At 43.3% G+C, this 11,265-nt stretch overlaps 1 protein-coding gene across 2 annotated transcripts in view; it reads right to left on the reverse strand.

Moving 5' to 3' along the window:
* Positions 1 to 6,629, reverse strand: part of PDE3B (phosphodiesterase 3B) — a 134,013-nt gene extending 127,384 nt beyond the window's left edge. For both annotated transcript variants that reach the window (XM_056115886.1, XM_056115885.1), the window contains exon 1: positions 5,273 to 6,629. In XM_056115886.1, the coding sequence (XP_055971861.1) occupies positions 5,273 to 6,226 (954 nt within the window). In that variant the 5' untranslated portion in view covers positions 6,227 to 6,629. The remainder of the gene's footprint in view (positions 1 to 5,272) is intronic.
* Between the last annotated feature and the right edge of the window lie 4,636 nt (positions 6,630 to 11,265).

Consider the following 11,265-nt stretch of genomic DNA (forward strand, 5'->3'; position numbering starts at 1 on the left):
TAAAGGCTCTTGGTATGTGTACAACTATCTGCATCCGAACAAGTTATCTTGCGTTGTTGTACTCTTTTTGATTTGGGACCACAGCCAGCAGTTGGGCATGAGGAGCAAATGAGTCACCCCTATAGTAACTTTATCAAGTACCAAGTTTATCTTCAAGGTCATAGAGAACTATGTTTTCTTTTATTGAAAAAGGGGCCTCCCTCTGAGATGCTCAGGACCACAGACCATTCCCAGTGACAATGGGCCCATTGGTTTATACTCAATCCACAGTTCTGGAGGCCCCCAGGGACACACCTGATGGTGTTAGAGAGCTTGCTATGACAGGCTTCACACACAAAGGCATGTGCTCCACTCCTTCAAGCTATCTCCCTAACTCTGCACTATGTGATTTTTAAAAGCCCCCTCAGGGTCTACAATGTGGCTCCACAGTAGAGTGCCTGCTTTGAATACATGAATCCCTGAATTCAATTTCCCATACCACGCCCAAAAATTTTAAATCATTTCTGCTTCTTTCTCTTCTTTCTTCCCAACCTCCTTTAACCAACATATCGTATCCTTAGTCACATAATTGCAAATGGCTGGCAGATTGATGTCCAGCCTGGGAAAACCAAGACTACAGTCCACAACCACTGTTGAAGAGAAGTTTAGGTAGACTAGTAGTCAATATCTCACAGCATAATCTAGTACTGTTTCTCTGTGGAGTTGAATTCTCATTTTACAAAACAAGCATTTTTCAATTAGATGAACTCTAAATCTTTTTTGTACATATACAACTCTGTGCACACTGATAAAAACTCATCCAAAGATTCTTCTTTTTTTGGATGGGGTACAAGCATAGATTCTTAAACTGTGAGCTATGACCCCATGTGGGTTTGTGTAACTTTTTAAAATTTTTGTTTCAAAATGAACTTTATAATGATTTATTACCAGTAAATGCTTGACTTGTATACTTGTATACAGTGGGATTCAAATGAATATTTCTTGGGCCAAACTGGGTGGGAAATAGAAAAAGTTTAAGAAGACTTGTAGCAAAAGAGGGCCAGACATTGAACTGGGGAAACAGTTGGCCTTGGTCATTGAAAGTGAAATGGGAAAGTCAATCCAAGAGAGGCCAACCACCAAAGAGAGTAAAAACGCTGAAAACAATGAAAAAAAATTACTGTTTTACTTATTGAGGACCTATTTATCTTCTACTCAGTGTGATAAAACCAGACTACAGAGATGTTACTGCCTTTGTGTGCTCTGTAATGAGAATCATCTCAGACATCATCTCTGCTCAAATAATTTATCACCTTTTCTTCTCTTTTCTCTCTCTCTTTTTTTTCTTTTGGTTTTTGTTTTTGGGCCACATCTGTGGTGCTCAAGGGTTACTACTGGCTCTGCACTCAGGAATTACTCTTGGCGGGTTTGGGAGAAACCTTATGGGGTACAGGGAATTGAACTCAGGTCAGCCACATGCAAGACAAGTGCACTACCCGCTGTACTATTGCTCTGGCCCCAAGTTTTCTTTTTAAATATGGCCAACACTCTATAATGAAGTTTTTGTTCTCAGTTTATACACTAATTTGGGTATCACTGTACTGTCTAAAGACAATCTTACTTAAAGAGAATCAACTAGTACGAGTGGTAACAACAGAAGAGGAGAAACTCTTCATGCTAACAATGAGCAATCCTCAAACAGCCAGTTCTAAGGACAGATGCAGGAAAGGGGAGCTCTACAACCTAGACGGCTTTCTTTAAAAACAAAACACAAAAAAATAGTTAAGACCAGGTTAAAAACGGCTTTGCAAATAAGGGTAAGGGCATGAACTTTATCCTGTAAATAATAAAAAGCCATAAAAAGTCTTTTTTAAAAACAGGGTGAATGTTTTGATCAAATCTGTTTTTGAAAAATTAACTCTGGTGGCAGAGTATATACAGTATTTACAAAATACAGCATGAAATTCTTACGTAGGTTGACTTTTACTACAAAATATTACATGAAATTAGCACTTTCACTCATTGATGCCATAAAGTAAATTTCATAAATATTCAAGTATTCTTGAATTCATCATAGGATATCCGTACAAATTCCTTAGGGGTGTAAGGATCACAACTTTAAAATCTCTTTTTATTCAAGATTTCACATACATGAATATACATTTCTCAAATAAAATTAACAGTTTAAATATGGTCCTTAAGGCCACAGAATTTTAAAATATTTGCCTAACCATTTAGAAAGTACTTAGTATTTAGGTATAGAAAAATATCTCACATACTAACTTACACTTTTCAAAACCTCAAATTTACCAAGTCTATCACATATAAAATTATCTGGTTGAAAGCTAAAAACTATAATGAACATAATCAGATAAAATACAATAGACATGTAGATATTTAGCTTCTAATTAGGACTTCTTCTTTTTTCAAACTTTCTATTAGTTTCAAAGACTCCTGACAAATGTACTACAAACAGTACCTCTTTCCACCCCACTAAGGTAGAACAGTCAACCCAAACTAGATTTAAATTTTAAATGTCTTTAATTCTCTGTTTAAAGAAAACCAATATAAGGACAAACAGGTAGAAAGTATTTATATCATATACGATAAACCTAAATCCATTTCTGAAAATCAAATGCCTTACACACATATGCCATTATTTTCCACACAGCACCTAATATCCCAAAAGTTAAAAATTAAGTTACTCTCACACAGTTGAAACTTACATGCTTGTGAGTTTTAACTGTTTTTCAAAGTTACTAATAAAAGTATTTAAATTCTTATGAAAATGAGAGGGTAATAAATGATTATGTCACCAATTCAAAAATAAATCTGCCAATAACTTTTTTTAAAAAAATTTCTCTCTATTCAAAAAAGTACAATTTTTCTGCTCATCTTTTCCATTTATTATACCTTGGAAAACAATGGTATGATAAGTATGAATATTCACATTTAAGTAAAACCACAAGCACTAGAAAATTGTGATGCTTTATACCTTACAAAAACTGAAGACTAAAGTCTTTGTAAGAAAATGGTAGAACTGGAAAGATTTTTTTAGAATTGGAAGGTAAGAGAATTCAGCTACTGGGATCCCCTTGTTAGAGAGGGAAAAGTTCATTGACTTCTAAGATTACACAGTAAGCCAAGCAAGACTTTACCCTTGATCGTCTGCCTATGAATCCTGGTATTTCCCTTCATATATCAGGTTTGGTCCAAAATCTATTTGCCTTACTTCACTTTTGGAAACAAAGTGGATTTTACAGTTGCCTTACACAAAGTGTAACACTGAAAATTAGAAAATCTTAAATTATTATTTTTCAATAATGCCAAAATTGTTCACTCTGAACAATAAGTGAATATTAAAAGTCCTTGAATTATTAACATATGTATGACCCCCTCAAGAATCATATGCATAATGGAATATTAATGGTTTATAATATTAAGCAAATATGCATCTTTTAAATGGACCTATAGTAAAAATTGGAAATAAAGTTAATTTGTATAACAACATTACATATAAAGTTTTGAAAGTATGCTATGATGGAAAATGCACTAGACTAGGATTAAGATGACCAAGAATCTTCAGTTTACAAGAAAATAGTCATTACTGACTATCCCAACATATTGCAATTAAAATACATTAATATGTAATTCTGTTAAATTCAGAAAAAACGTTTGAAAATGTGATTAAATTCTGATTTTAAAAACACACACACATACACACACACACACTTTCCTGGTGTTGAAAAGGCAATCTATTTGGACGCAGTTAATCATCAAATACTATTCTATGCAAATAGCTGATAATACCTTAGAGTAATTTCTGTTACAATTTTTCTCCTGATACACATTTTTCTAAGCATTGCCTATTAACACCTACCAGTAAAATTAGGAAATAAAAGATCTAAAATTTTTGAAGTTTTTTTTCAGCAGTTAGCCTAATAACAACACTCTCCAAGGCAACCTTTAAAGATATTTTTCAGGAAGCAAAGTGCTGTCTCATTGAAACACTATTCATCAGTGTTAAACACATAAAAATTAGCATTAGTAGTAGTTTTCATATTATTTTGAAGGAAAAAAATAGAAAATCAGATACATAAGAATAAGAAATGTCTGGGTCCCAGTGTAAAATATTTCTGGGTCCCAGTGTAAAATATTTCACTAACAAAAAGGTCAAAAAGCAATAGTTTGAGAACTCTCTCTGAGGATAAAAATGCGCATTCATCCTCTAGAAAATAGCAGAAAATAGCACTAAAAATTTAGTCTAGATTCATAGCCCAGTACTGTGGCTAAGTAGATGTGTCAAATGGATAATTTACATGAAACATTAATTTGCTCATCTCTAAATTAAGGTGTCACCTACCTTATGGTGTTCTTGTAAGAATTTAAGACAAAAACTGCAGTGTTATGCCTTTGGTAAATGCTCAATGAAGAGTAGTTAAACTTGTTGGATTTCTTAGTGATATAGAACAGGTAACATCTCCCTAGGCTATATTTATACACAGATTAGGAGGGGAAAAAAAACAGTTTGCTCTGCTCTGATGCTTTCAATTCCTTTTGGAAAAACAAAACATGTAAACCTACAGGGGGGGAAAAAAACATAGAAATGTTTTGGCATCTATCTATTCAGACAGTACTAAGTTTAAAGGTTAAATTGTTACAACATTCTAATTATGTAAGAAACACACACACACACCATGAATTAGTAATAGACTGTATTAGCCTATACAAAGTGGGGGCGGGGGAGGATCCTAAAAATTATTTTCTCCTCTTTTTCAATAAGTTAACAAGACTAGGCTCCCAAATCTTTCCATTTTCATTAGATGATCTCAGATGCCCACCTCCCAATTATCGTCAATAATGACCAAGCTGATTAAAGCTCATATGTAAACTCATTCTCAAGACTCTGCTATCTTTGACACCACCATTATAACAGGTACACAGTACCTAACATCCCAGATAAAAGGCACCAAGTAGATACAAAGTATGCCTAAGTGGGAGTAGCCCATCTATCACATCGTAAATAATTCACCTCTTTCTTCTGAGAACGCATCTACTGCAGAAAGTCTTTTAGAAGTGCAATACAATAGTCCACTTCAATTCAAAGATAAAACGGTACCTACTCATTGGGGGGGGGGGGGGGGGCTGGAAACCTTCCTGTATTGGAGAGCTTACTTTCTCAAACACTTTTCCTCGGCCCTGGGAAACACTTTCCAAACACTTTTTCTGCTCGGGGACTGCAGTCAATCGACCGCTGCCCCGTCCTGCCCAAATCCTCCTTTCGGACACCTACCTGTTCTCTGGAAATGCAAGGCAACGAGGGTCTCCGGAACATTTTGCAACTGCCATAGGGGCCGGCCGAAGTTTCTCCGAACGACACGCAGCTGGACCTCCTCCGGGGTCGGATCACAGGCACTTTGTCATCCGCGGTACTGGACAACCGGGGATGCGGAGGGGCTGCCCTGATTTGAAAGAAGTGATCCAACCCCAGGGCGAGCAGGCAGCCGGCGGCCCCGACCAGGCAGGAGAGCAGCGGCCGGAGGACCGAAGGCAGCGAGCCGAGGCCGGTGAAGGAGACCCACCAGACGCAGCTGCCGAAGAGCAGCACCAGGATGCTGTGCTGGAGCCTCAGCGGGTGCGCGAGCGTCAGCAAGCCCACGCAGCTCAGCACCATGAACAACCTGCCCGCCACCGCCGGGGGCGTGTGCGGGGCCCCGGGCCCGGCCCACCACGGCCACACCAACAAGTCCCCTAGGTAGCAGCAGGCGGGCAGCGCCAGGAGCCACCAGGAGCCGCCGCCACTGCGGCCCGGCCCGCGGCCCCGCTGGGTCCAAGTCAGGAAGCAGGTGAGGAAGAAGAAGGCACACGCGATGCTGAAAAGGGGGCTGAGGCTGAGCGAGCAGACGCTCAGCAGGGTCCGCAGCCCCGCGACCCCCGCCGCCCAGCTCTCGGGCCCCGCGCCCACCAGGAGGGCGAGGACAAAGGCGGCCAGGGCGCCCAGCGCCAGGCGCGCCCGGGAGCCGACGGAGCCGCGGCGCGGCTGCTGCGGGGAGGCCGGCGGCGGCAGCAGCAGCTCCACGTTGCAGAAGCGGCAGAGGTGGAAGAAGAAGCCGCGTGGAGGGTCCTGCCGCAGGGGGCTCACGCTGCTCTTCACGTAGCCGTTTCTCAGACTCTCGGGGTGCGAGCCGGCCCCGTCCGGCGACTGCAGGGACCGCATGGCTTTGGCGTCTCGCTCGTCCCTCCTCATGGCCCGGACCGTGGGGTGGTGGCCCCCCGGGGTCTCCCGCACGTCGCGCTCGGACTTCGGCCCGGCTGCTCGCGATCCCACGCCCGCCCACCCCCTAAGGCCCCGCGTTCGAGGCGCCCCCCGGGGCTCCGGCGCGCGTCAGGGCTGCGCCCGCCGCCGCGGCCCGGGATCCCCGCCGCGCGGGCGGAGGAGCGGCGGGGTCCGCGACATGCCGGCGGAGCGGAGGGGCGGAAGGCGCTCGGGCTCGGGACCGCTGCGCTCTCCTTCGCCCTCCTTTTCCGTCGAGCACCTCTCGGGACTGCAGCGGCGCTGTCGCCTCTCGGCTCCAGCGGACTGCAACGGCGTTACCTCACGGCCCCAGCCTGGTCCGTTGGGCGCGCGGGCGGGCGGGCTGGCGGGCGCTCCTCCCCCGCGGCTGCCCCGGCCGGGCGCGCTCCCCGCGCGCGCGCGCCCGCGCCCGCGCCCGCGCCCGCGCCTTGTCCGGGCTCCGCCGTGCGTCCGCCAGGCCAGGGACTAGAATCCCGGACTGGAAAGGCTTGAGCGCCCGCCCCCACACCCGCCCGGGCTGGGAGAGACCGGAGAGGTCCTCTTGGGCTGGGGGAAAGGGAGGCCATCCCGTCCTGGCACCCCAGGCGCGCGTCGCCTTTGGGGGTAAGTTGCAGTCACCCGGTTCCAGGCTTTGGCCTGATGGCCCCTGCAGTCTGGAGGAGCTAAGGAGTTTGTGGTACCCAACGGGAGTGCCCAGTAGGGAAAGCAAGTTGAGAGCTGGGAGTTGGCATGTCTTGCCTTGACCTCATCAGGGTGGGCCCTTGAGCGAACTTTCTCCCTCACCCTCCTTCTCTTTTCCTCTCTCTCTCTCTCTCTCTCTCTCTGTGTGTCTCTCTGTCTCTGTCTTTGTCTCTGTCTCTGTCTCTGTCTCTGTTTCTCTCTCTCTCTCTCTCTCTCTCTCTCTCTCTCTCTCTCTCTCTCTCTCTCTCTCTCTCTCTGTAGCCTGGTGAGGGTCAGACACCACCTGGCCTTAGGGAAGAACCCCTGGCCACTCCTAGGCCAACCCTCAGGGCAACATGCATTCTCCTCGGGCCATGGTGCAAGCCCAGATCTCTGCAGTGGCTCTTAGGAGTGTGCCCTCTGGAAGCATCCAAGTAATTACAGAGCTTGTCTTCCTCCAGAACTTCACTGGCGAGGAGCCAACACCTAATCCTCTGCATCTCACCCTTGCCATTTATCCACGTCTGCATCTCCTATCTCCCTCCAACCAGCATGGAAAACCCTGCCTTCAGAGAGCTTTCCACGTTGAAGGCTTTCCTGTTTATACTAACAGCAAGGCAGCAAAAAGAAGAGGATTAAATTTTTTCCCAAGACTATTCCCCAGTTTGGATGGGTTGGTCAAGAAAGAAGCCAAATAAGATGCTCTCTGTGAATAACCCGTGGAACTGGCAACATGTAGGAAAGCTGACTTGAAAGCAGGAAGAACTTTGCTGTACTGAAGGGACTGCTCTGGAATCTAACCAATCATAACTGCCTTAGAGAGTGAACTGTGTTTCCCCGCACCAAACTCTCCCTTCAGCCTCATGACAGGCCAGCATTTCTCAGAGAGCTAATTCCACATTTTTCCAGGGAGATGAGAAACCTTACTGTGTGGTAAATCCCACAAACAGGCCTATTTTTCACCAATTAATCTCTACCCACAGCCATGACCTAAAACAGACCATTTTCTTATATGGTTATAGTTCACATACATAGCAGAAAAATACTGAGAACTTAGCTCAAGAATTTGAACAAGACTGGAGGGAAAAAAAGTTCAGGACTCCCTTTTCTTTTCTGATGCTTAGTTAAAGAAAGAAAGTATTTCATACTGTCCTAATTTATTACGTAAATACTTGCCCCCAAGATAAAAACCATTAGGGCCCCTTTTTTTTTTTTTTGCTTTTTGGGTCACACCGGCAATGCACAGGGGTTACTCCTGGCTCTGAACTCAGGAATTGCTCCTGGTGGTGCTCAGGGGACCATATTGGACACTAGGAATCGAACCCGGGTCAGCCGCGTGCAAGGGCAAACGCCCTACCCGCTGTGCTATTGCTCCAGCCCCCCATTAGGGCCTTTTTACCTCCATAATCAGTGGATTTTTTTTATCCTCATCTTAACAGAACTCAACAAATAAATTTAGTAAATGTGCACAGAAATCTTCACAAGATGAAAAAATAGGAGAGATTTTAAACTATAGAAAGACATGAACAGCACTAACACAAGCGCTAACTAAATTCCCATTACAAAATTTTGTGCAAGATAAATTGATTTGAAAATTAAAACATTCAGTGTGAAGTACTAAAAAAACCAACCAAACAAACGAAAACTCTGGGCTGTCATCTGAGGTAGGATGGATATGGTAATGAAAACAGTAGTGGAGGATAATTCAATTTTGTATGTACTAGTCCTGGCGCAGTCGGTTACACTTTAGCATTAAGCAAGTCACATAAATTTTACTTGCGTGAGCTTCTCACTTAAAAAAATTAAGTGATTTAATTTAGATGACTTTAAAAGTCCTTCCAATCTAAAAGTCTTGATTCAATTATTTCTTTGTGCCAAAATATATAGGTGTCCTTGGGATCCATGTTACAGATTGCCAAGAGCAACCTTTGAATTATTTATGTCACAAAATTAAAGCAAATTTTCAATGTTGATAAGATTTGTCTCAAAGGAACTTATCTGGAAAATAAAATTCAAAACCCTCTTTGTACTTTCTAGCTCTCTTGTAGCCTTCTTTCAACTGTCTTCCCAAGGCCTTATAAGATTAAAGCCCAGCTTTCAATAATTTGTAACCTAGATTGCACCCTTTGGAACACCAACACCAGTACCTGAAAGGTTTCTAAAATAAAATGTAAGGACGTGACTAGAGGCCATCAGTTTACTTAACTAAAAATATGCACAAAAAGAATGAGCTAGCTATGTTTATAGAAACTCCCTTCTCTGTTTACAATCTTTGTCAAAGATTATTAGTAGGCCTCATTTCTTCGAGTTCATCTTATTAATTCTTTTTCCCCTTCCCTTGTTGTTATTGCATTGACCAAGGGGTTGCATAGACTTGACTGTGGTACTTGCCGGGGGTCACACATTTTAACTGTGGTGCTCACACACTAGATTGCAGTGCGTCAGAGATCCCACACTTTGTTGTGGTGCCAAAGATCACAAATGGCAATGCTGCCAGGATCACATCCAGCATTTAGGGCAGTGCTGTGGCTGGGATTGGAAGCCTAATGCCTGCAGAGTTAAACACCCAGAATTATCTTAGTTCTTGTCTTTCTGTTCAAAAATGTAAGACCAGGCAAGAGAGGCCTTTTTTTTTTTTCCCCTTGCACGTGCCCAACCTGTTTAATTCTCAGCATTACATATCGACTCCCAAGCACCAACAAGAATGATCCCTGTGCACAAAGCCAGGAGTAATCCCTGAGCACAGTCAAGTATGTCTCCCCGCCCCCCCCACCCCCGCATCACCAAAAATAAAGGAACAAAGATATAGATTGGTGGTAAAGGGCATATCACATATTCACCTATGTAAAATCATAGGGGTGAGGGGAATGTATACATATATATTTTTATTACTGTGAGAAAGATCTAACGTCACAGCGTATGTTTGAGATTTCTCATCACTCTCGAACTTAGCTTCATTTTCCCTGATTGCTTTCCACATGGGCTGGAGCAATAGCACAGAATGTAGGGCATTTGCCTTGCATGCGGCCGACCCAGGTTTGATTCCTCCATCCCTCTTGGAGAGCCCAGCAAGCTCCCTGTGGCATATTCAATGTGCCAAAAAACAGTAACAACAAGTCTCACAATGGAGATGTTACTGGTGCCCGCTTGAGTAAATCGATGAACAACAGGACGACAGTGCTACAGTGCTTTCCTCATATATTAATCCAAATATATGAGGATCATATATATCCAATATATATATGATCACTAGGATCACTCTCCAATTTCTAACTCCCAACTCTCCAGTCATTATAGTGCAATGCATTCTAATCTAGCCGTAGTTTTCAAAACGAGAAGGGAGAGAGAGAGAGAGAGAGAGAGAGAGAGAGAGAGAGAGAGAGAGAGAGAGAGAGAGGTGGTGGGGTGAAAGAGAGAGAGAAAGAGAGAGAGAGAAGAAAAAGAGAAAAAGTACCTGATACAGAGGCAGGCTGGGGTGGTTTCGGGGTAAGTTGCAGGATTGGTAGTGGGAAATGTATACTGGTGATACATTTGTAACTTTATAATGTATGACTGAAACCCATTGTATGACTGAAACTCAATCATGAACAACTGTGTATCTCACAGTGATTCAATAGATAAAATAAAATGGGGTGCTTGCCCTCTAGTTTCAAAGACTTTTCCTATGTACCTTCAATTAATTGTGAAACTAAAACTCTGCCAGATCTTTCCAGTCTCAGGGTCAAAAGCTCTCCCGCTAAAGACTAAGCGAGTGGCTAGGTCCCTAGCTAGGCTCCCATAGACAGAGCTTCTAGAGGTTTCACCACTTATCAAATCATGCATACACTCTTTGAAATTATCCATTCCTGGATTCAGGCCAACTGCCAAACAGCCCCCCTTTTTTTAATCTGGGATCTCTTGGGGGCTCATCACTGCTGAACTAGAAATTGCCCCTTCTGTAAATTCCCTTGTTCTCTTCTTGAACGTTCATCCTCAGAGAAACCAAAATAACAAATTGGCCTCATGTTAGTTCTCAGTTCCTCCTCCCCAACTGACCAATTTTCTGGTGAGACACCCTGTCCCTGTCTTGTGTTTTCAACCTTCTTTAAGAAAGGTAAGATTATTTCCTAACTAAAATCCAGATGAGAGGAATATTATTTCTAGAATAGTATGTTCAGATAGATCTTCACTGCTAAATCTACTGGTGACTACTAGAGTATTAGAGAATTATTAGAGTTCATTTTTGTTTGTTTATTTGCTTTTGGTGGGTCACACCCAGCGATGCACAGGGGTTACTCCTGGCTCTGCACTCAGGAATTATTCCTGGCAGTGCTCAGGGGACCATATGGGAT

Source organism: Sorex fumeus, unplaced genomic scaffold (genome assembly GCF_029834395.1).
Source record: "Sorex fumeus unplaced genomic scaffold, SorFum_2.1 ptg000030l, whole genome shotgun sequence".
Lineage (NCBI taxonomy): Eukaryota > Metazoa > Chordata > Mammalia > Eulipotyphla > Soricidae > Sorex > Sorex fumeus.